The following is a 26,411-nucleotide window of genomic DNA, read 5'->3' on the forward strand; positions in this document are numbered from 1 at the left end:
CACTGCTGCCTAATTTCATTTGGCAAATATCTTTTTCCTCAAGAGGTGCAGTAGGTTGCTTTATTATCAGGATTACAGTTCCAAATGAAGTGGTATTTTCCACGCATGCGTACATCAATATGACTGCAGTGTCCTGAGCCTGCAGGGGTTCAGGACATGACAGTTCAGATAATCAGAGTTTATTTTAATACTGGGTACATGCGATTTTTTTCTCTGTAGGAGCGAAGTTTGGCTGGTTGGGCCTCCAGCCTGCATAACAGCAAACCTACATCCCAAAACAATTCATAGCACAGGGGAAAAGGGGAAAGCAGCACATGAGCAGGTTGCAAAGAACCAGGATGTTCTTTAGAATCACTTCACATGCATGCTGTCTTATTTCTATTTGGCTGTAACTGGGACTTTCAATGCACTCAAGGGAGAGATTCTACCTTAAAGCCAATTCAGAATAATTCTCCCTAGAAAAGAATGCCTGAATTGAGGAATGTAGCTTTTACTATTAACATACATGCGCTCCTTTCCAGACCAAATATCACTGTCACTGACACTACAGTGTTTGAAGAAAATGGCAGGATAGATCTGAGCTTGAACACTGAATCTGAATACTGTGCAGTTTAAAATTGATTCAGAGTGGGACTTAATAAATTACTGATGTCTTATAACAAATACAGCCCTACAAAGATCTGTTGGCTGTTGTTAAGTTCCAGAAAAGTAGATGATTCTGTCAAGACAGAACAGCCTGATAGGATCAGTTTGGTTTTATTAAACGACTGATTTAAAAGAATACATACATTTAGCTGGCGCATTTTGTCATCAAAGTTACTTTTTGAGAAGTGCTCCACATTTGTCAGCTGGAGGTCCATTTCTGTGAGCCAAACAAGGATGTTCTCCCTTGTCGCCTCAAACTCATCTCTCCGATTGGTGAAGTGCTGAAAAGGAAGAAGGGAGCCACTGTTTATAAAAATTTATCTACTGAAAAAGATATCACAGGAGCCTCCTGCAAAAAGTTTTGTTTCAAAGCTGCTGTTCACCTCAATGGCGTTCAGGACACAAACGACAGCACGTCAGGTGTAGAAAATGTCCCCTAGGGATGCTGGTTCAAAGTGTCCTACACTAGTGAACTATTCTAACTGGGGTGGGAATAAAACTTCAGCAGTGCAAGTCCTTCTTATAAGAAAAAAAATCTTGCTTCCACGCTGCGTAACAAAAATACACTCTCTGCTAACACAATCTCTGCTGATGGGAAGTAGTGAATGAATTCTTTGTTTTGTTTTGCTTGAACACGTGGTTTTTGCTTTACCTAGTGAGCTGTCTTTATCTCAACCCATGAGTTCTCACACTTTTACCTTTCTGATTCTCTTCCTGATTCCACCTGGGGAGAGTGAGCAAGCAGCTGTGTAGTATTTAGCTCCCTGCTGGGGTTAAACCACAACTAGTAATTCAAGACACAAACCAACGCAAGACAGTTGCTCCCAAGTGTGTGTTTTGCCCTTGGTAACTCCTAGAGGAACCTGTGAGTGCTCCTTAGTCTCTCACTCCACTGCGCAATTACCTTCAGTCTCCTCAGAATGGCAGCGACTCTTTTCTGGAGATTATCCCAGCGCTGGTTGCCTTCATGTACCATCTGCTTCAACTTGCTGGCTGAGTCAGTGCGGTTCTCGCGGGCAAGGCGCCTGTACTGCTTATTGATCAGCTCCAACTGAGTGAGTCGTTCGTGAACTTGCCGTTGGAATGCCTGCAAGGCAAATCGAGAAACTCAGTTCCTTTGCTGGTAAGAGAAAGGATCAGTGTGATACAATCCATCAAGAGGAAGGATGATGCCCTCTCCCCTTAAAGAAAAACAAAACCAAAAACAAACCTTTCAGCTACAAAATTAAATCCAGAGAAGGATCCATATTTTAAATCATTTGCTCAGATTTTAGGAAGAAAAAAAATCAAAATAAAAATCAACCCACAAAGGTCTCTTGCCTATAGCAAGCAAATCTTTAACTTAAGCAGAATTATGTCAGTTCAGAGTATTGTATTCTCCACATTAAAAAAAATGGAGAAAAATAAACCTGCAAGATACCTGGCAGCCATATATGGCTATATTATTTATGGTTGCTATACCATAACTTTGAACTGCAGAACACGTTTTTCAGTGATCCAGGCGTTTCACACAGACAATAAGTATTCAGCAGTCTGAATATCCAGCCTGCTGCTAAGCATAAAAAGATGAAGTTAAAAAATTCACCTCAAACTTCTTCAGCTCCTCCTTTGCATGTGTATACAAAACCTCTGAGGAATTGGGGCTAGCTGCTGTCCTTTCAGCTGATTTTAGCCAATCTTCAAAGCGAGAATAGTCATCCAAAAACCTCTGCCATAGGCGCCAGGTCTCCTCAATTCTGGCAGGGAGATGCAAATATAGAAGAGTTTTATCATAAGCTTATCATTTTTTTTTTCTTCCTTTCTCAAAACTTGGTTTGTGGCAAAACCAAAAGCATTTCTTCAAAATGCTTCCACAGACTTCTTTAGGAGCTGTTGGATAAAGAGACTTACTTCATTCGCCTTTCCATAGACATGGCACAAATGTTTCTCCACCGTCTGTCCAAACTCCTGCTAGTCTGCTGGATGGAGTCACACTCTGTCTCATTAGCACATGCATCTGAATCGTGCAGCAGAACTTCACAAATATTAAATACGGACTCCACCCCTGCTGTGTGTTGCTCTATGTCTCGTTGAAGGTCCTGCATTGACAAAAGAAGAGTTTTAGTGGAAGGCAACGTGCTTGGCTAGACTTCAGACATACCCTTTCAAAATACTGCAGAAGATGGAGAAAGAGCGATTTGTGAGTCAGCAAAAGGTTACTTAGCTTTAGAAAACAGACTTGCAGGATGAGTTGTGCAGATGACAGACTGACAGGTTAGGACAGAACTGCCGTGCAAAAAGGGGTTGTCCAGATTGGTTTCTCAATGAAAGCTCAATCTTTTCATTAACAGTCTGGACAATTTTAATGTGCATTCAAAATCCAAACCTTACACACACTGTAAAGGCATACTTACTAATTTTGACTGTACCAAGTGACAGTATCTCCTGTCAGCTTACTACTCTACAAGACTTGACAGAGAGCTCATGGTACAGTTCCTGTACTTTGCTGATTGCATGATCACCGACTGGTATCACAAACTGCAGAAGCACAACAAAAGGGCAGCCCATGTTTTACTGTTTTTCTTATCCCTCCCTTTCAGAGCTCCTGTTTTGACAGCCTGTTTTAAAGGGTCTGGCAAAGACCCTTTGCCTTATCTACACATTCCTTCTACAGAGCTTGCAGGTCCATCATATTCTGGCAGCTCCTTCTGTACCTGTAACTGTTCTTGAAGTCAATGCTACCTAGATATTTCTTGTTGAAAAAGCAGCTCTGTACAATGCTACCAACTGTGACTATTAATGAAATGACAATGCCCACTACATTTCCATTTTTTCAACCCACTCCTGGCTCCCCCAATGAAGGGTACAGATACTGTAACCAGAATAACACAGCAACAACACCAAACACTAATGAGTATTTTACTGACAACAGCAAAAAGAACTCCCATTTAAAGAGTATTATTGATTTCAGTGAACAGATGAAGCAGAAGTGGTTTTGCCCTAGCCTTAAAATAAACAAAAAAAGACAGATGAAAAAATCCACACATGGCTTGTAGGAAATCCAAGATGAGTTGAAGAAAGGTCTTCCCGGAAATCAACAAGGTGCAAAGAGTTGAGTATCACCCCGTGGCAGTCTTCAATGGTGTTATATGAGTACCTGAAAGAAGGGCTTAGCCATAAATGGTAAAAATTTGACTTGCCGGATTTGTGATAACACAGCTTTAAAGAAAGTAGAAGCCAAAATCTTTGCATAGGTGGGAGACTGCCAGAAGCAGACCCAGCACCATTTTAATAGCTTATTAAGGATCCACAGATGTTTTCTGAGCAAGAGGCAGGTGTGTGTTCTTACCATGATCTCTGCTTCTCAAAGCGGGCTCTACCCTACCGCTGTTAGAGAGACCCTACCTGGAGAGACTCTCCTGAATTCATCAAATTATTCTCGATTTACAGCTGTATTGGCGAAAATGAGAATTTGGAACACAGGTTATAAAACCGTCTTACTTACGCTATAGTAAGTTGCTGACACTGTTTCATTACTTTCAGTTATGCCTGGGTTCATATGCAATAAGCCTAGGCAGAATTCTTGCTGTTTTCCCAGCTGTTATTCCAAATGACCTGACTGCATTATGGTGAGACAAATACAACAAACTAAATAATGGGGCCAAGAACATATACTGAGCCCAGAAAGGTACTTTTCCTTCAACTCTGCACAGCATTACCCAGCAAGCTTAAAGAGACTACATGCTGCTAGAATTCTGTAGTGCTGAAATGACTTTGAAATCTTCAAATGAATATTATTCACGTTTCAATCTTCATCCTTCAACTGAACAAACATGCCATAAAGCATCTCTGTAGATGCACTATGCTTTTAAATGTCATTATTCAAGACTGAGCAGGCAAAGTTTTTCTAGTCATGGATGTCAAATGAAAGACACCTGTAGGGCATATTTCTCACCATCACTATGCGCTTGCTGGAATAATTGTTCGGATAAAACCAGGAAAGATCTTTTTATTTGTTGTGTTTAGATAAAGGTTTCTCTACCGTGGAGCGAAAGAAGCTTTTTTTTTTTCCCTGTGGTCTTTTGGTCAGTACAGACTTCTCATACTCAGCCTGCTAAAAGGTTACAGTAGAAGGAGTCTCGAGGTGCCCACAGGTCTGCATTTGAAACAGAATTCAAACAACAAAGCAGTAAGTAGCTCTGAGCAGCAAAAGATGGCTCTTGCAGTGAGCTGAAGCTTGAACGCTCATAAAAATAAATGAGTTTGGACACAAGTTCTTTGTGCCCCACATTCTCTGCCTGGCAATTCATTACAGCTTTTGAGAAATGCAAAAGGTTTGGATGGGGAGAAAATATCTCCATGTTGTTTGTGTGACCATTCGCAATGCAGATGGAACCATCAGAGGCACTAGACCAAAGCTTCTGATGTATGACCAGCTCCTGGAGCGCAGCTGGTGGGAGCTATCCCCACTCTTGTCACAGAGGTGGTGGACCTTCCCACTACATCTGGGACATGAGCAGATGGGGAGCCATACCAGCCAGCAGAGAACACAGCCCTCAGGTCTGGGTCATTAAAGGATCTTTTCTTGGATAAGAAAGCAACAGCCAGAGAGACAAACGATGGGAAGGATAGGGAGAACACCTATATGTGTGGAATCTTTAAAGGCAGATGCCATAGAGTTTCCACAAATAACAGCTTTACTTTTGATCCTCAGTTTTAGGGTAAATATTCTTGTTTTACACAACGGCCAAAAGACAGCCTCGGTGATTCTCGGCCTTCCCAAGGAGGCACTTTGAACCTGGGCACAGAGGAAAAGGTGACACAGGTTATGCCACTCCACCTGCGAGTCTGCACTTAGGAAAAGCTCCTTTTCCTTCCCTGGCTGCTGCAAAGAGAAGTTTTATTCTAGGACTATCCAATTCATCCCACACTTCCATTTGGCTGGAATAGCTAGCACGATCAGTTATGCCCAATCCTTACCATCTTCAGCAGTTTAACACAGATTCTCAGGATTCCCCTGCTAAGCCACTGTCTTGGGTAAATGCCTACGTGCACTCGACCAATGCCCAGCAGGATTTATGCACCATCTCACACTACCCTGAGGGGATCTTCAGAGCCTGCCTACTGGATCAGGACTCAGTCAAAGGTGTGTTTGCACAAGTCCATCCTTCAAAGCTCAAACATCCTTCTCTGCCAAGCTTGCTATGCTGTTTGCAAGGAGGGGAAGAGTGAGCTAGTGAGGGCAACACCTGAAATTACAGCACTCACATCTGACACAGCCAGTTCGCAGGGGACCCAGTGTTCCGACCTTGCAATGCTGAGCCTAGGTCATCTGTCTTCCTGGATTTTGTCCACTGTGCCCTACCTAGCCTTTATGAAGTCTGTTGTACATAAGTGGGCAAAAACTCTGAGATATAAAAAAACCTGTTGCCTGTACCTTGTGGGTATTTAGGGGTGGAGGGGAGAAGGGGGGCAAATCAACATTTACAATACTGAAATAGCAACAAGCAAATAAAAGTTTTCCATGTAACGCATCTTGGCAGGAACATGCAGTGAAAGTTAGAAGGCCTGGCTAAAGAAAACAAACAGGTGATTGTAAACTAGGACCAATTGTAATCAGCAACTTTTTAGCTCATTCACTATGGCTGCTCCTATTTCCCACCTGCTGTTCCGCCAGTCTCTTCTGTATTTCTTGGTCATCACAGATGTCATAAACAACAGGTTTAGAAAGCTCTGACTCAATCCGGGCCAACCAGGTGCGAAGGTTACTCATGTTTTTGTCCAAAAGTTGTATAAAAGCAAATGTTTCCTTCAGTTTCTTCACCCTAAGCAAACCAGGAAGAACATTTTGTTACAAAGATCTGTAGTCACTGGAAATGAGGTTAGCAGAAGGTGACGACAGGCGTGGCTTTATAAAGGACTTACTGTCACACCAACCTGTTGTCTGTAAATCAGAGCCATATTTTAGTCAAAAGCTACCTAAGCTGGCTCAGCAAGCCTCTGCTCTACAGCTGCAGGAAGGTCTTGTGTGAATTATTTAATGAAACTAAATGAGCAGCGTGAATTTTTGTAGCTTCATTCATCTGCTGGTGAGCTCTTCAGTCAGTTCCTGGACTTTTTTCTAAGTGGATGTCTGCACTGTAACATTTCTCAGTTAAACTAAAACGGTTATCTATGACCTGATTTGCCTGCTGTGAATGATGTTCAAGGTTTTCTTCAACAACCACCAGGGCTACCAGGAAGGTACCGCTCTGCCAGTGGAGACATGACTGTGCCCACACAGCAGGTCAAACATTTTGGGAAACGGATGCTGACAGAAGAGGAGAAGGCCTGAGCAATAGCAGTTTCAGGCCTTGCAGTGCTGCAATGACATTAAAAGATCTTCTGAACAATGATCTGAAATGTGTGAAGAAGTGCCAGATTCTCCTGGTTGGTGAAAATAAAAAAAACAATGCTGAAAAGGGGGAATATCCAACAGCTAGAGAGAGGCATAACAGCAGACAAGCAAATGAACTGTACAGACCATTCCTTTTTTTTTACAGCTCTTGTAGCACAGCTCTTGAAACACAAACTTTTCTATATTCACAGCCTTTACAGTATATTCCCACGTCAGTCCTTTATCAGTCCCTCATACTATCCAAGTAGCATGTTTGTACATTTTGGCAAATTTGTTCTCATGTGTTGGAGGAATAGCTGTTAAACCACCACACTGCTCTTAAGTCTCTCCTTGAAATTCTCACTTATTCTCTTTCCACCCCCCAAAACTACTAAAAAGCCCAACACTGGGGCTGACTTCAGATTGATACCAGAGCTTGCAATCTAGGTAGTTAATGCAGAAGAAATAAATACATCTAGATCATGATTTTCATCAGACCTGTTTTAAACATTGAGATTACAAGATGGGAGCAACTGTACCAAAAAGCATTCATTTCTCTCCACGAACTATAGCGGTCTGTAATGCAGTACTGTAAACATCAACACTTCAGACACTGAAATCAGGCGAAAAAATTCCACCCTGCCCCAGGGAGAACCCACCTCTTAGCCAGCATCATTTCCCTATGCCATCCTTCCCAGCCTCTTGCATCCATCCCTTTGCTGTCTCCCTCTGTCCCCATGACCTGGGATGGAGTTTTTGGACCTTGCATGGGATTTTTGGAATGCAAATTTCTGAATGAAACCTTAAGTGACTGTCTGGTTTAAAAACTGCTCAAATGAGCCTCATTGTCTAAACCAAGTGCAGTGCAAAAAGTTAAATGTGAATTGTGAGAAGGCCAGAGCGTTCTCCATTCGTTAGCTACTATGACCAATTTGTCAAATGTGGCAGGGAACTGTCACCAGCTAAACAAAACCAGCAGCTAGGACTGGAAGGGCAGCTTGCACAAGGGAATCGCTACACGTCCCAAATGCAGGGGACTGTTGGGAGGTCCGAGATGAACCCTGACTTCCTTGGCTACAGCAGCATTGTGCAAGCTAGGAATGGGGGGGGAGGACACATGCAGGGACAGATCACATCGAGGGAGAAGCGCCCTGACAGGGTACCTGGACGCTGGCTTCACACAAAGGAGCTGCCCCTCCTTGCAAGTAAAAGGAGGAGTTTCCTGGCCCACTGTCCTGCTGGCATGCTGGGCTGTCCTAGCAAGTCCTAGCAAGTTTTAGAGGAGAGGGGCCCAAACTGCCTGCAACTGAGTGGGTTTTGCAGCTACTTGTAGCATGATACAATAACAAGAGATATTTAGGACAGATAACCTACAAAGAATATACCACTCTGAGCAACAACTGATCTTATTAGCAATCTCAAGGTAATCAAAGAGGACATGTATGCCAGCTAGACACTTTATTTACAGAAAACGCTTATGAAGGGGATGTGGGAATGATCCTGCTGGATTTGTTCAGTCCTACTGATTATTGCAAAGATACAGAGTAAGGCCAGGAAATCTGAGGTCTCATGGATTAGCAGCCTGGGAAGCAGTTTCCCCTACCTCTTGTCCCAAGAGGGCCAGGCAGTACCTTCAGGTAGTTTTACAAGGCGGGTAAGAGTGCGATACTATGGTAGTTTTCTGGGCAAGTATTTAGCAACTCTGCACTTTCCAAAATGTAAAATTAGTCTTGTCTGGTTGATGTAACCCTACAAGCCCGCCTGAAGGATCTGCCCCAGGACTGTGGTCCACCCACAAAGCCACCAATACTGGTGCAAAGTGCAAAGCAGCTGTCTCTGCCTTTTACTCTGATGGTGTTTTCCACTGTTGCAGCTGACAGAGAGGAAGCCAGTGGATGACAAAAGCATTTAGCTGGTCATGCTTTCGTTAACAAGATCTTTTCAGAGCTCTGTTCTCAAGTTCAACTCTGTATGCAGAAGGCATCTGGCTCTCAAGCGAACAGCTGCTATATAAATCTTCCTGCTCCTAGTCCCCCTTCCATTAAGCAGTACTCAATGAAGATGTCATACTCCATATGGCACTTTCTTGTGCTATCACGAGCTGGCAGTAATTCACCCAGGAAGACATAATTCTCCCTCCACCCCGTCCCTGCTCCTGTCCCACCAGCCGATGTTGATCCAGTTGGTTATAACACTCAGCAGGGCCTGTGGCTCACGGAAGGCAGGTAAGCGAGTTGGGAGCCCTTCTTGCTGGAAAGATGGGACAACACCGGCTCTGTGTTGACCACTGAAATGAGGAAGCACTAGAAGAGCCAGGCCTGAGGAAGAGTTTAAGCCAATCAACACTGTTGCACTGTTAATTCTGCATGACTTCAGAGTAGTCGGAAGGAAACAAAGAGCGACCACTGCACTGTCCACAGCAGATCCCACTGATATTTATTCACTGCACATTCTGTGAAGCTCCCCAGGTTTGTAAGTATATCCTTGCCAAGTGAGCCACCTGACCCAGCCTGCTTTCTAGAAGGAGTGTGGCCCCACGGACCATGCCTGCTGCCAATGCCTGTCACATACAGATCTCTTTGACTTGGCAGTGCTAGGTTAAAGGCTGGACCAGATGATCTTAGGGGTCTTTTCCAACCTAAAAAATTCTATAAACCCCTTAAAAATGAATGGCAGGTGAAACAAATAACATCATTCAGAAAACAGGAGTGTAAATATGCCAATGTACTGGCATAAACATGATGACAGGGACCTGTCTCAGCACTCATCCACCCTTGACTTCCACAAGGGACAGATCAAAGGACAAACTTACCAGCACAAGACTTCTGTTATCACTATGGTTATATCCAACTTTTGAGCAACTACTACTGTTCTTCTGCCAAGGTAACCACTGCTCTCTTGGACTAACGCTTTGGAAATGACTCTCAGTAAACTTGCAAGAGATGTACATGCTGGGAGCACCTAATACCACAGCTGACCTGCTGAGACCACAGCTTTCTGTGCGGCTCAGTGTTGTCCCTCCGCTTCCCTGTACTCCTTTCTCTGTCTGTATCCACCTGTGTTCTGCCTTGAAGTTGCATTACAGAAAAATGTATGTGTTACAGGCCAACTTTCTTCAACCTGCATATTGGATAACAGGTAGGTGAACATGGAAAAGGAGCTCCAAAGCAAAACTAAGGGATATTAGATTATAATTAAACACCTTTATGAATGACAGCATGTTCAATAAATAAGAAAAGCAACAGCTTTAGAATCCAACTGTTTTTTATGTAAAAAAAAAATCAAGAATATTATTTTGGTTTAGGTATCACCCTAAAAATAACGTTATCTATATTGCTCAAATATATGGGTCTGTAGCTACTATCAGCAGCAGTTTCAAAGAGGGCATTGCTGTAGCACCATGAGCTTGTATTTGTTTCCTAGCAGTTGCCATCACAGGTGCGCCTATGTAATTATCTAATTTAATTCGTACATATTGTGGGTAGAATATGGCATTTGTCAGTCATTTAACCACCCCTAATTCTCTAGCTCATTAATCCCAAGCTTCAGCTAAGCAGCCAGAGAAGAATAAAAAACCTAACAGAAGTTCACATTAGTGCAGTTTGTAAATAGAGAGGCAGCCTTCTCCAGATGTTCACGCTGGCTAATTTGTTCTTGCTGCAGTCAACAGGCACCAAGTCCAAGATAAAGGGGAGGGATCTACACTGAAGCAACAGGTGAAATGATGAGAAAGTCGAGCATCCTCATTAAGCACCTCAGCTTGCAGAGAAGTCAAAGGGAACTTCCATTTCTCTGGCTAATGCTCCAAGAAGGTGGTAAAAAAAAAAATTCTACTTACATCCATAAAACTCTTATACATGCAACAACCACACTGCTGCATTTCTACACACTGCGAGTGTTCTTGCAAATTATCTGCTATTTGCATGAAAGAAACCTGATGAACTCTTTTGAGATGCATCCTGGAAGGACAATTGGTGCAGAAAGACAGGCCTCCTGGGAAATAGGAGGGGCTGTGCAGCCCCCAAGCCTGGGGGCAAAAGCTCCCCCCAGGTCCAGGTGAGAACCACAGATCACACAGTGAATTAACAGCAATAAAAGCTCAAGTGCAGCAGAGGAAAGGAGCTCCTCCCAGGTACCCAGAGGTGCCACTGCTGTTGACTGAATTCTTTCTCTACAAAGTACCATTCTCAAGTGATATGGTCAAACAGGTAACGCTTCCTGTTTACTGGAAAAAAGCCTAGTTATATGCAGCTCACTTCTCAATGAGAACTAACCTGCCACCTTTCAACATGCTCCCTGAAGCAAAAAATTATATATATATATATATAAATCCAGCCAATATCACATCTAAAAGAAAAAAAAGAAAACAAGGCACAACAAACTCAAACATATCTTGTATTTTGCCATGGGACCAGCTTAAAAGGTATCCTGATTCAAAACACTGCTTAGAAACGTGCATTAAACACATGGGATAAGCCAAACAAAGGCAGCTTCTAAATATCTTGATCTTTCCACCAAAATACCCGTGGCAGAAAAAGAACAAAAGTAGTCGCTTGTAACTAATAGCTGGCTGCAAAAGTGAACAGAAGGACTAACTGACCTGACTCGCGATTGGATTTGGCTCTTAATGCCCCTGCTGAAGCTGCCAGCACTGGGTTATGGGAGAAGTGCATAAGGGTCATTGCAGGCTGAAGCACTGCACAGCCCCATGAAGCAGCAGAATATTTCGTAGTAACTGCTCAGGAATTATCTAACGTTGTAAGGTTGACGGAAATGTGTTCATGCAGACATAAAGGGTTACAAAATGCCTGCCAGCTGCATTACATTGGCTGTCAAAGTGCAGGAAAAGACACAGGAGGGCTCAAAAGGCAATAAATAACGTTCAAATTTTAGCGTCTAACAGAATGAAATACATCCTGATGTACGTTCCAAGCTCTCATTCACAAGCACAAATGTCATTCTAGCCAGGCAGGAGAAGATACTACAGACATTTATTTTTATCTGCAGAGGGGCTGAAATTGCCGTGCCAGCTGGCAGGATTGTTTACTACCCCGCACGACAAATGAGATGCACGAAACCCGGAAACCTTTGTTCAGTAAGTTGCAGGCGAGCTTCACCATGTGAGGGACAAAAGACCCGATTTGGAGAGGTGATGTCAGCTGCGAATTTTAGGCCTTGATATAAAATACGAGGAGATTTCTCTGTAGAGCAACCGGAGCTCGTAAAATGACAGGAGGCCCCTGTGTTTGTGGCTTGTGTTAGCATGGTGAGCAGAACAAACGGGGGTGCGCTGGGGGAAGGCTTTCCTCGCATCCCCCCGCCTGCCAGACCAAAAGGTTGCTGCTGCGGATCTCCGCCGCCTTGGGTGCAAGACCCCAAAAGCCGGCTGGTTTTAACCAACAGGCCCTGAGCGCTGTTCCTCCCGCTAAAGCGCCGCGTCTCCCGCTCAGCACCACCGGCTCGCTCATCCACTTGTCCGAGGCGAAGTGCGGCGAGGCGCTGGCGCATCCGCGCTGCGGAGCCCTCCCCGCCGCCGCCCCAGGCCGCAACCCACCGCCGCCACCGAGCCCGGCGCCGCTCACCCGGATGGCACTTACGGTTCGCAAGAATAAACCATTCCTCGGCTCGCAAAGCCCAAGCCGCGAGGGGACCGACCGCCTGGGCGACCACGGCACGCGTAGGATGAGGAAACCCCTCCTCCACAGATGCTCTATTTATTCGCCGCTTTAGCATCCCGCGTTGAGGGGGGGAGGCTCGCCCGTTCTCCTCCCCGACCCCCCGAAGCTGGGGGAGCCACCACGGCGGCTCTTCCCCTGTTTTAACCCCCCTGCATTTTTGTGGTGGCATTTTACCTGGCAAATGGCCGCATCCCTCCTCAGAACAAAACCACGAGAGCTATATTCTGACACGAGAGAATTAGCACGCCAAGAAACGCACGCAGAGCGGCTGCCCGCGGCTGGCGACAAAAAGGTTGCAGGCTGGAGGCTTCGGCACTGAGAAAGGTGGATTCGGTGCTCATTTCGTCTCTGCTTGTTGGAAAGCAGAATTTGAGCCTCAGACCCGGATGATTTGCAGCAGAGTAAAATTGAAGCGAGCCCAAAAAATCAAGAAAATGTACATCCACACACAGGCACCACGCACACAGATGTATCCTTACTTCCACTGCGCTCTTCTTTCTCGCCTTTAGCATTATATTCCAGGTATTTAGTACGAATTAGATCTCCCACACACTGTCCTGTCCTCTCTTTAACCTTCCAGTGCAGGCGGAAGGCCTTCAGCGCAGGGAGCCTGTTATGGTGAGGACAAAACAACCCCTGATCTTCATTTATGATATCATTCATTTGTGGAAAAACACACAGTCGTAATTTCTGGGTGTTATGACTGCCAGAGATCATGGGGCGGGAGAATAAGGCAGAAGTCAGAGAACCTTGGATTAAAAGTCACTCCCTACCCAGCAAATACCAACAGGGGAAAAAAAAAAAAAAAACAAACTGTGATAATCCCACCAAAAATGCAAGGAATGGGTTTCAAATCAAAGGCTTCTCAGTGTTCAGGTCTTCTGCAGACCTGTATTAGCTTGCCAATCGCTCACATTCGATACAGGGCAGAATAAAAAGTGCCTGGGAAGACACCTCACACCTTGAGAGGCATTCAGACGTTTGCACAGTTAAATCATATCCAGGCTCCAGTCACTGTGACAGTTTAACCTGATTCTGGCCCAGGTTTGAACACATTCAGGGCGGTAGGGCTGAGACACAGACCCAGGACGTTGCCCTCCTACCTGACAGGCGGACACGGGGAAGGGCGGCAGCACGCAGAAGACCCGGACTTTCGCAGAAGACCCGGACTTTCCCGGCACAGCCAGCTCCCCCCCAGGCTCCCAGCACACCTCAGTATGCATTGCGTAACCAAAATAAGCCCAGCCATCCTGCCTGATACGATAATGAGTCCTGTCACAGCTCTTGTGCCAAACAGAAGCATAATCCCTAAAGGACAGGGAGCCCGGAGAGCACGGAAAGGAAGCAGGCACCTTGAGAGTAAGATTTCAACTGCGCTGATTTTTTTTTTTTTCCACCAAAATTATTATAAAGAATGAGATTTTACAGTGGTACTGCCACAAACCAGTATCATTCTCCTGTATCGTTTACCCGGGGGCCTGACTGCAGCACACTTTGCTTCGCTTGCTGTGCAAAACCCATCTGCAGCGAGTTCGAAGACCTTTGAGCTCGGAGTGCACCCACACCGAAAGGCTGCACAACTGCAGCTGCAACGGGGTAGGACAGCACGCCAGCACGTGGTGCCTGACGGCCTGCCCTGCCAAAGGGCAAGCAACGTGGCAGAAAATAAACACAGAGAACAACTGAGAGGAGGCAGGAACTCGCTCGCCCCCTGTACCTACAAAGCCGGGGCCCACTGCCACTGGAGCAGCCATCAGGGCGGCCCAGCAGCGGTGAGGAAGAAGGGATGAAGGGAAAGCACAGAGCAGCAGCTCACTGGAGCTCCCCAACAAATCCTCTGTGGCATCCTGCACAGTACAAGGTTTGTCACTGGAGAGCTTCAATTCATTCCTGTTTTACTGCAAGCTGAGCTGTTGCAGACTGTTTGGGACTTTCAGCTGGTCTCCTCAACAAAACTGGGAAACACCTTGTATCTCCTTGTTCAGTGTGGGAAGGAAGGGGCTGACTCTGGTCATCGCAATTTAAGGTTCCTGGAGCTGACAAGGAGGGCTGTCAGCTTGCAAACACAGGGAAAAGACCTAATTGCCAGGGATTCATATTTAAAACGATAAGGAGGCACTTAGCCCTGCTAGCTTCCCTGCATTTTCATGTTTGCAATAAAAGTCAGTCATTTTAACCTACTCCTGACACGTACACAAAAAAACGTGCCTTTCTCCATGAACCAGAGCCACCGAGTAAGAAAACACACCACAGTGAGCCCATAGCCAGAGCAGCTTCCACAGCTTCACAGAAAGATGAAGAGCTGCAGGATGCTGGGAGGTACCGAAAGGCATATTTGATATTGTACAGACCAGTCTACAGACCCAAAACTGCCTGAGGCAGCCATGGATGAAGGTGGTGGTGGCTTTCATGAAGGTCCAAGCACCACCCCGGGCCATGCAGACACCCTCCTGTGACTCGTGGGTGCTCGTCCAGTCTGTCAGCAGGCACCGTGCACGGCAAACCTTTCCCTGCTGGGCTGGGAAGCAAAGCACGAAGTTCATATTGCTGGCAAACGGGCTAGGGAAGGATAACGAGGGACAGGACTGTGTCTGTGTACACAAAACAGCCTGGGAGCGCTGCTCCAGAGCACGCTGGGGATGTAAATCCCACTCCATGTGTTTTTGGCTGTCTGCCACCCGCATGCAGCCCATGCACTCTCTCTCTCCTGCCGTTTCAGGCCTTCACTTGGGTGGATGTGCAAGCACGCGGTGGTTTCTCTCACAGGGAGCTGCTACGAGGCCAGGGACCAAAGAAGAAAAGCAAAAGAGTTTTGATGCCCATTTTCAGTCAACACAAGGCTTTCTTTCTGCCTCTCAGTATGTTTGTATTCCCCCTTTATCAACAGAGACTTTGACACGAGAACCTGCACTGATAAGAGGATCTTCCGAGCTGAACAGTAATTCATTTGCTCTCCTTCCCAGGCGTACCACCGTCTTAATGGTTATTTTGTCCCAGTAAAATTAACTTTTTGAGGCCTTTCCAAGTTTGCACCAAGCCACCCCCTGCCTGCAACGTATGCAGCAAGGCTTTTGTCAGCACACAAGCTGAGCACACGCATACAATGAGAGCGTTAAGTCCTACAAGTGCTGCCATATGGCAAATCTGAGCTTGTCACCATGAACTAAGAGAATCACTTCAAGGACTAAATGAAGAGCTCACCTAATTTGCCCATCTGTCCCAGGACATTTATTAGTTTAAAAAGGTGAAATAAGCTATCAGGTGGAATGTTCTGTACTGATAGATTAGCTTGAGACTGCTTTGTTTTCATTTGGTATCCCACAGACACACACACACCTTGTAATAAAGGACAGATAAACGTTACCCAAGCTGCTGGGTCAGGCACCGAGATATCTGAAACCACAGAACTGAAATTTCCTGCAAATCCTAGTTGGACTTCCTTGTGGATATGGGCTGTTCTACACTCGCTAACCACAGTGCCATATAGTGCTTATCTACTAGAAAGATTCAGTGTCCATGATGGAGGGTCAACTTTCAAACACAAAGCTATTCAATATACACCTTCTCCGCTTACTCAGTGCACGGCTCTGTAGTTTACTTACTGCCCATGCCTTGGCCTGCCATGAAGACAGTATGAGATTTGGTCCTTGCCCCTGTGATGGCCAGGGAAGCAATGCAGCAGGCTGTTGCGTGCCCACAAGGATAAATAAAGGCAGCAGCTGCTTATGTTTTTAATATAAAGTGCTGAAGTCATCATAATTGTCAAAAAAAATAAAGAAAGAAAAACCAAGCGGTCACAGATTCAGCACCCAAAACCCAAGAAATTTTTCAATTCAATTTGCTTTCAGCAGCTACTGACCTGAACAGACTAAAGCAAAACCACCTCCTGATTTCACTTCAGCTCTTTCAGGAGCAAGACAAGATTGCCTCCCTGACACTGCAGAAATTAACAATATCCCCCCGGGCAGCATTCTCCTGTCTCAACAACAAGACCTTCAAGGCCCTCCAGTATTCCTGTCCTGGAACATTTGCTTCATCCCTTTTATCTTCCCCAAGAAATGAAGCAGTGCCCAAGACAAAAGGCTTTGTCCAGGTGTGCTGCCATGGGTGGTAGCTGTGCTGTGTTGCTGTTTCTCCTCCACTGTTCAGCCATGGGTGTACAACCCCTGTACCATGCCCTACGGCCTCCAATCTCCCCAAAGCCAACCCATCCCACGCAGTGAATGAAACTGGTGATGGCTGATATCTGAGATAGTGCAAGGACACGTGGATTGTGATGTCTTCATGCAACAGGGCCCAACAGAAATTTTGCCACCACACTGTTTTCATCTGCTCTTTTAATACAGCTTCATTTTTATTTTTTTTAAGGGATTTTGCAAAAGAAAACTTAAAAGAAAGGAGACAGACTACCAGCATGGGGCATCACAACCCATGCTCACAGGTCACCGCCCAAGGCTCCCTGCTCTGCTCCCTCACAGAGAGGCCCAGCTTGTGTGACATCCGTGATCAGTAGAAGTACTGCCTCCTCCCCAGCACCTGAGCTTAAGAGAGGCTACCCAAAAGCACAGGAAGGGCCTCCTCTTTAGCTCCCCAGAGCATATCACAATGTTAAAAACAGGGCAAAATAAACCCAACCTGGTGCGAGCCTGGTGGGTACTTATAACTAAGAAGCCAAGACCAGCCTAGCTGCCAGCCCTGCTGCACACAGCAAGGCGAGGGAGGAGATGCACTACACATCCATGCTGCAAAACAAAGCCATACAATGAACCACCTCCATAACGCGTTAAGTCCAAGAGGACCAGCAAAGCCCACTGGGCAGCCTGATAAACTTTGACCTGCTGCTTAAAACCACATTTTGCCAGTTCATTACCCTGGTCCTGAATGCAAAGTTGATAGATATCACAAGTAGAAGCTGGTATGCTCCAGACCTTTAGGGATAAGAACACAGGAACTGTCATAAAGCAACACACCAAGTCCCCAGTGGCTGCAATATCCTGGCATATTCCACACTGGGAGCTACGCTCATGTTCTATGCTACACTAATGTAACTCAAAGCACCACCGTACACTTGTCTGAATGTAAAGCTCATCATAGTGTAACGCCCATAAAGACATCCCAGGTAGAAAGACAAGTGCTCTGTTGCCAGAGACTACCTGAATGCCAGATCTCTCTCTATACATCCCATCAGTTCTTTAGCATGTTTTTCTAAACATTACTAGAAATGTGCCAGGTTTATCTCAGTTTTAAAATACTATGTAATTTAATCTGCATTTAAAAACTGCTACAATTCATAACTTACAGTAAAACTAATACTGCAAGACATAAATGATCATAAATGTGTTTTAGAAGTGGCATGTTACCATAAAATGAGAACAGAAAAAGTGCTGTTATAAAAGCACTAAATATTAAATAAATATTAAATAAATATTAAATAAATAAATATTAAATAAATATTTCTTACACCGTACCAAATACAAATATACCCTGAGATATATACCTTGAAAGACTTTATCTGCAGACTAAGTGTTAGATCTTAAGAAGGCAGCTTCTGCTTAATCATTCATGGCTCATGTGTCACCATTAATTCAGATCCCATTCCCAATTAAGCACTAGAACTATGTTTTCACAGCACAATCACCCGCTTCATCAGACCCAAACATTAACCAAGCCAGAGACCTTCTGCAGGGAAGTCTTTTTAGCAAAGAGACTGACTTTTATCTCATGTAAAATAGTGAAAATCATTTTCTTACCGTGCTCCAATGACATCAAAGAGATGCTGCCAGCGATCATTGATTTTGTTGAGTTTATCATCTATTTCAGCAACTCGTGTCTTGTTGCTAGCTTTGATTAGCTGGTCGCCCATTTGTTTCAAGTGAAGCTTATTTTCACTGAACAGGTTTATTTCTTCCATGCAATCCTGATAAATACATACAAACATTGCTCAATTTATGGGCAAAGCAAAACAAAGTTATCTGTTTCTTTCCCAGCATCTATGACGTGAGGGCAGGTTTGGCTTGTGATGGCTGAGGCTTCTATATTAAAAACTTCTTTCACTTAAAAACAACAACAAAAAGGGGAAAAAAAAACTCAATGGAAAAGCATTCTTAAAATGAAGTCACTATGAAAAAATAAGCAGCTTAACGACTTGTAAGTGCTGGGACTAAGTACTCCTAAAAATAGCAGTGTAATGTTCTATATTTGCCTCTGCTTTCCCAATTTAATGTTTCAATCAACCTACCACAAGAGAACCCAAAATCAAGACTAGGATGGCTTTATTTTGCTAGCATTCTTATCCAAAGGAGATCTGGGATTAGATATTGAGACCTTTAAGCCATGGTAAGAACAGTGCAGGAAAAAAAAAAAAAAGAAAAAGATTCCATTTAAAATCAAACTAATTCAAAAGTATTAGAAACCGATAACTGATTTTTTTAGCTCTTATTTTTGGTTATGGTAACTTCTCATTTGGCTGGCATAAGACCTCTGACTCCCATCACTCAGTCTTTTCTTTGCCCTCTGTCCACCAATTTCATAACCGCTGGCATGGGAGAAAGGGCTGATGCTCCCCGGACATCACTGATCCATAGCCAGGGAAGCTGTAGGCAGTGCTGTAGATGTGTGTGTACCCAACATCCACAACAACCCAGTCCCTCACCACCTCTCTCACACATCACACTCAGGCCTAAATGTAGTTAGGTGGCATTTCTGTTTTGCATTTTGTTCCAAGCCTGAACATCACAAAGATACAAGCTTAGAATAGAGCAGCTCATCTTCTCACAAAAGCCTGTACTTGCTGGTTTTGTATCGTCCGTCACTTTAGGAGGCAAAGAAGAGATGAGGAACAGCTGTTCTATAACCAGCTATCAGGCTGCAATTGAAGCAAAGCAGTGTTGCTACTCACCTTCTGCAATTTGTCTATCATGTCTTCAATGCTAACATCTGCAGTCTGTAGCACTTTACTTTCCATTTGTACCAGCCAGGAACATAGCTCCTTATTCTTTTCATTGAACACAATCCAGGCATTGAGTCTGTCCTCGATCTCCTGTTTACGCAGAGACACCTATGGATAAGCACACACATTAACTGCTGGCAACATCTCTCTCAGGAAGGAAACCAGTGATTATAAACCCTCTAATTTCTAGCCTGCATTTGATCATGTTCCATTCTGCAGGAGCACTTATTAAATATCTCTAGCTTTCTTTTCAAAGCCAGCAAGCAGATTGTTATTACACGTTATTTTGGATGGCGGGGCCAAAAGGTGACTAGCAAACACCAGATTCTCTCCCTCAGAAGAATTAAACTGAGTGACAGCTTTATAAATAATGATTATGTAACAATTTAAGTATTGCTCGGTGAAAACCTCAAAACGTCAAACAAAGAAGTAATATAAAATATGTAATTACCTCGCACTATTTAATATGGCCCCAAATATAACACAAAAGAAGTTACACCCAGGTAAGCTCTTTTTTTCTGTAAGAGAAACTTTGTAATTATTGACTGCAAGGATTTTTTTCTTAATCTCTATAAATACCTGTTTTCTTTCCATTTGTTCATCAGGTCTTGAAATAAACCAGCATCAAAAAGATCTATCTTTTCTCTTGAAAACTGTGGATTTTTTCCTCAAAGTTACATTTGCCACGATGGATAAACAAATTGTCTAGACAGGGAAATTAAGGCCTGATGCTACCTGAACCAGCAAAGTTAGTATTACTGCTCTACCATCTCAGAAAGGAGTAGGGTCAGTCTTCTACTAGCTAACAGCACTTATTTCTTGCCTAGGGGTTTGAAATATATATATTTATATTCATTTATCCACTTTGGTGGATTCCTGTAATAAGACATATGGGAAAAAGAAAGTGAAAAGTGGTACAAGTTCTATCAAAACAACATGAAACTAAAGAACACAAACAGGAAACCTCTTGTCCTCACCAATACACCTTGTGTAAGTAGGACTGAACATAACAATTCGCTCATCTTGGTTACAAATAGATACTACAAATACCATCCTACAGCAAGAAACATTTAGTGTGTATCCCCCTTCAGATTTAATGTGCACCTTATACAATATATGACTCCTGAAAATGCTGTTACTGATTCTCTTAGTCTAATCTCTAGCACTATTTTGTACCTCTGAGTGAAGTTTAAGTGTTTAGTGCAGAAGCACTAAAGACCAGCTCCAACTAACATTGGGATCGAAATGCGAGGCACCAAGTCATCTCCCATCATATTGCTCTTGTCCTTTAAATTCTGACTTTTATTTTTAAGGAGGGGATGGGGAAGTGAATCAGACTACTAAGTCTTTCATGCTGATCTCAGTAAAGAGATGAGGGCACTGTCTTGGGGGGGGGCAGGGAAACAGTCTCCAAAGTTCACATTTGGAAAAAGTCTCCTGGAGACTCCAGGTACCTAAGAAACTCTCCCTAAGCCCTAGGAGTGCCTCTGCTTCTGGGGTGTCCACTTGTATCCTCAGCCTCAGAGGTACGAAGGGAAATCTCATCTTTCCTCCGTGAGTTGCAGCATCCCCTGTGTGTGGAGGTTAGTTAACTTCATTAATAGAAGAGACTATGCATGTCAGCACAACCATCGCTAAAGCCTGAAATGACCCCAACTCTGTTTTTGCTTGCTAAGCCTGAGGCAATGCAGGATTTTCAAAGCAGAAAACACCTTTTGGTTGGCGAACCAATACAGATTGGGGGTAAAACATGAATGAGTCAAAAAATCCCAGACAAGCTTCTAGGAGCGTGAGCCCTTCAAGCCATGCCTTGCTTTGAGCACTTTCTCCTCAGACCAGCTGCGCTGGTACCAGCTCCAGTTTTGCATCCACAATGCAACGTAGGAGCTCTCTGGGCATTCCCAAGGGAGGCTAAAAGTATATCAGGGATCCGTCCCGTATGCTAGTGGTTCCCTAGGACAGGATACTCACCCATATGAACAGTTAAGTCTTTGACCTACATGTACCTTGCAAGGGCAGCTATGTAAACACTAATCCCTTGAGTGCATCTGCTCATTAACCGTGTTTGTGTCCCAGCCCAGGCATCTGGCTGCCCTGCTCCCATGGCTGTGACAGCTGCAGTCCCATCTAGCAGCAGGCTTTCACATCTTTCCATTTATACTGCAGTCTGTTTTCACACAGTACATCTTGACTCCTTTAATTTGATAGCCAAAACAAAGCAGCAGGACCCATAAAGTCTGCTCTCTTACACTCATGTCCAGTGCTGAGCATCGATGCAGGCTCTCCAGAGGCTCGTTAAAGCTGTGCAAACATTTCAGCATGTCTCTCTGCTGCAGCACTGAATAGATTTCCTCCCACTATAGATTCCTGTGTATCTAAAACTTGAGTAATATTTATGTCACCCCTTTCTTCCCTCCAAGATAGACCGGCTGAAACATTGTTCCCTCAGGAAATCCAAGTAGAAATTTTGAATGTGAACTGAAATTACTACAGCCAGAAGGATAGGCTGTCGTTGGGTACAGCTGAGGTAGCTCAGTTTTCATGGCTGTTCACCAAACAGCAGACATTTGCAGTTCAGAAAAAGAAAAAAAAAAGAAAAAGAAAAAAAAAAGTTATCTCATTTATAAGCTTAACTACAGATTTCCATTAGGAAAATGGCTCAGGCATTACAATTTAAAACTAACAGCCTATACTTCTTGGGAGGGGGTGAGTGTCTGGCATTATTTTCAGAGCTCAGAAACAATACCAGAGAAAACGCTGGTTGTAGATTAACTGTCTAGTTTAAAGCAAAGAGTCTAAATTCTTCTTTCTCATTACAAGGCCAAAAAGAAACCCAAATAACTATTTCATCACACCAAAGTTTGTGAAATAAGTGTAGCTGTTCATTCCTTACTCTGGCTGTATTCCCACTAGCCTTGCTTTACCTTTGCCTGAGTAAGGGCTGGACATGAAATGCTGGGTCTAACTTGCTTCAATACTTCTTTGTAAACTGTGAAATAAAGCTATGGAGTTGTGAGTAACGAGAGGCAAGAGTTTGGCTTGCTGACATGTAGAGCCATCCAGAGCAACTTAAGACCCTGAAGTATTTTGCTTCCAATCCTGTTAACAGGGCAAAGTAAACACACATTCAAAGTGCCTAATAATCTAATGAATCAAGTTCATGTGACTTTGATGGTAAATTCTGCCCAGCAATTTTACATGCAGCACTAAATTAAGTGTAATAAAAACAAGCCACAAAGAATGCAAATGTTTCACAGTCTTTTACTGCAACAGAAAAGACAAGCCAGTTCTTAAAGTGTTTAAACCCAAGAAGTAAGCATTTAAACACATTTAAGTTTCCTTTATCAACTCTTCTGGCATTCTTTCACATCAGATTGCAGAGACCTCCCCCTTCCTTTCCCTGCCTCACCCCCTCAGGCAATTCCTGTGTTTATCTCTGTCTCCCTCCCCCCAGCCCCAGTGCCTTTGGCAGCCCGGAACAAAGCCACCTATTCCAGTAAACAGCTGCATTTGGGCTCCATGCATTTCAGACACTTACTAGTTACAAAGACTTTGCAAAAAAAAAATTAAAAAAATCACAGCACTATGACTAGGAAACAAAGGGTAAAAATTCAGCCCTGGTCAGCTGTGCCAGGAGAAGCCCCATCCACACCCAATACTGCAAAAGTGAGCCAACCCCAAAAGAGATCCCATTTGCTAAGCTGCTCCCCGTTTACATCCAGGCCCTCTGAATACCTTGCTATAAAAGCCCAGAATACCCAGAAAACTTACTCGTAAGCAGAGTTCTTCCCACTGCCTGTGCAAGTGTTCAACTTGTTCCTTGAGCACCATCATGTCCTCGGTGAGGATGCAGTGCGCCAGCTCCACCTTCATGGCCCGCAGCTCCTTCATGTTGTGGGCCCAGTCCGCCAGCGACTGCTCCAGCTCCTGCATGGAAACGCACCCAGAACAAGCCTTGGCACCAAGCTCCTCTGGTTTCCAAACCTGCTTGCTAATCCCCTGCCTGGCCTGTGGGGGAGGAGAGGAGGGGAATGTGCAATGCTTGTGCAGCACTCTGCGCCTGGACTGGACGGGGTCCCCATGTGTTTGGCTCCGGGCCTGACTCAGAGCCCACTGGAGCCCAGGGCAGAGCTGCCGCTGCTGAATTGCTGCAGCAGCAGCGTCTGCTGTGCTCAGAAGTGCCCAAGTGCTGCTTGACCCCAGCAGCTCCCCATGTTTCAGGGCAGTGTTTGGGGTTTCACATCCAAGAAGAAATGTGACCACTTCTTTCTCTCTTTTTTTTTTTTTTTTTTTTTGGCCGTGCTGCTTCTACCTGCATTTGTTCCAGTTTCGGGTTATTTATTTAAATGCTAAGAAAATAAATTTGGTCCCCTTTGCTAATGAATGACTTCACAGCCACTTCATCAGATTTCTCAGAAATCCGGAGCTTTAATTGCTCATTTACAAAAACACAATTTCTCTCTTCTGCTTCCTTCCCCCAGCTCCCCTTTCCCTTTATAGCAGGGTTATGCACTTTCCCAGTCAGTGCGAAAATTGTCTCCTGAAAGAGACACCACTGCATGCAGCTGGGAAACGGCATATTCCATGAGGCATTAGGTACCTTTTTGCAAGGTGGCCGCTGTCACTGGCTCCTCTAACATAAAGAGCTCTTACATAGAATCCAATTTATCTCATTGTAAAGGAAAAAAAATGTGTTTGCATCAGGAGAACTGTGCTGGGTCTAAGCCGTGTGAGTATTTTCACAGGTCTTTTGATCCAGTCTCTTATCTAAATCCTAAAAACAACTTCTAATCTGCTTCAATATTGGGGGAAATAAATAAAAAATTGAGACGGAAACATTTACATGAGTTCATGAGAAATTACTGCTTACAGATGTGCATACATGCATTTATTTATTTTGAGAAGTGTTGAATCCCTGCATTAATGAAGCCAATGCCAGAATTTGATGGGATTTTGCTAGCTTCACATAAGGTCTAGCCCTGAAAGAAATACAAGTTCATTCCATAAAACATGGAAATGCAGGGAGGAGAAAGGTGCTTTCTCCCTCATACCATTTTGGTCCTGTATTTTATTCTATTGTGATATCTAAGAGCAGCAGCTGCACTGGTACTGTCTGACCCTGATGCCTCTGTGGCCGAATTTCTCTTGCTGGAGTAGGAGGCAGGAGCTGTCTGCTGCCATTTCACAAATAGTTCAGGACTACAGCAAGACTGCTGTTGTGGGAAATGCAGCCTGCACTCACAACGAAGATTTCAGACAGCTGATAATGAGTACAAAGCCTTGGCTCATTAATAAGCTTATTTGTTCCCACTACATAGGTCAACAATTCACTTCATAAAAGAATGATGAAAGACTGACCAGTCCAGACATAATGTCTCCTATCCCTTGGAAATGCTTTCCTTGCCATTTAATTTTCACGGTGTACTATGCGCTGCAAGGGCTTTTGCCACTCCCTTACTCTAATTTTCTTTCTCTTTAATTATTCTTGGATCCCACAGGTGTGCATGGTGCTTTGCAGACTTACAAGGTCTCTTGCCTGAGGAGCTCCCTGTCCAAAATGAATTGGAAAACAAAAAGGAATATTCAGCCATTAGGATGGCAGCCGACTTGAGCTGGGACCAGGGAGTTTTAACATCTTGTTTGAGGAACAGCTTATTTTATAAATTCAGATGGTGGAAATGTAGCAGAAGGAGGAAAAAGTACTAAAACAACAAAATTTTTTTCACAGCAATGATCTTCGTCATACATGCAGATTGGTCAGATGGACTTTGCAGATTGGCAGCAATCAGGATGGTATAAAGGAGAGAAATTCAGTGGCACTGGAAGAGCAGCTAAGATGGAAAATTTACTTTACAGGGATCAGGTGCTGTGCAAAGACTACATCTATATAAATCCAATATGCCTGTTCAATACCTTCATGTGTTCCTTAGCTTTGTAGAGTTCTTCGTTTTCAACTGGAAGTGGATCTTTTATTTCATCCTTCAGCTCTCGCAGCCTGCTTTCTAATTCCTTCGTTTGCTTTTCACAGCAGTTCCAACTCTGCTCGAGGAGACCCAAGAAGTTACAAAAAGTTAAGATCCTTTATCATGACATACTGTACTATATGGATAGGTGAATAGCATCTTCAACAAACTGAAGTAAATAATGGTTATTTGGATTTTCTTTTTGATACATATCATGATCCACAAGAATTCTGTGCATGGATTTACAAAAAAAAACCTTGCACCCTCTGTTATATTTATGGTTTTCCTTACAGAGTATTTTGTTATGTCCAACATGAGAGAGGTTTTTAGCATAAAATTTGAGGCTGGGGATCCTATCAATTGACGGTATTCAATTTTAAGACATACTTATGTGCTCTCTAGCCATAAAAAGAAATGTATTGCTCTAAGGAAATAAATATCATCTACCCTTTTGTTTAGAGGAGGAGCAATGTGTCATGCTAACTCCATCTAGGGCTAAATATCAGCTCAGGCTTCATACCTCAAAGCAAGAGGTATGTTTGGTTCAGGCCATGGGGAGCACGAAAGCAATCAAAGTGGAAACTTCTATCACAGAAACAAATGGATGTCAATCTCATTTGCTTTTGGAGAGGGGGAACCATACTTTTAGCTTCCCACAAGCCCTGATGGCACATGACAGGCGCTTGCCTCAGAAACCCTCTGCAGTGAGCAGCAGCTCAGTGCTTGCTGTGCTGCTACAGAGCTCAGCCCTGGGGATGGTAGGACAGGGAAGCTCTTGAGAGAAACATGGGTGCTGCTCCTCCCTGAGGAGGGCATTGTCT

At 44.1% G+C, this 26,411-nt stretch overlaps 1 protein-coding gene across 5 annotated transcripts in view; it reads right to left on the bottom strand.

Moving 5' to 3' along the window:
* The window catches only part of SYNE2 (spectrin repeat containing nuclear envelope protein 2), a 187,609-nt gene that overhangs the window by 12,637 nt on the left and 148,561 nt on the right, over positions 1-26,411 (bottom strand). For all 5 annotated transcript variants that reach the window (XM_083839115.1, XM_083839114.1, XM_083839112.1 and 2 more), the window contains 9 exons: positions 25,541-25,666; positions 23,399-23,554; positions 19,577-19,735; positions 18,429-18,595; positions 6,287-6,449; positions 2,536-2,723; positions 2,231-2,381; positions 1,550-1,732; positions 789-926 (listed from right to left, as the gene is read on the bottom strand). In XM_083839115.1, coding sequence (XP_083695241.1) covers positions 789-926; positions 1,550-1,732; positions 2,231-2,381; positions 2,536-2,723; positions 6,287-6,449; positions 18,429-18,595; positions 19,577-19,735; positions 23,399-23,554; positions 25,541-25,666 — 1,431 coding nt within the window. The remainder of the gene's footprint in view (positions 1-788; positions 927-1,549; positions 1,733-2,230; positions 2,382-2,535; positions 2,724-6,286; positions 6,450-18,428; positions 18,596-19,576; positions 19,736-23,398; positions 23,555-25,540; positions 25,667-26,411) is intronic.

Source organism: Anser anser (assembly GCF_964211835.1).
Source record: "Anser anser genome assembly, chromosome: 5".
NCBI classification, from domain to species: domain Eukaryota; kingdom Metazoa; phylum Chordata; class Aves; order Anseriformes; family Anatidae; genus Anser; species Anser anser.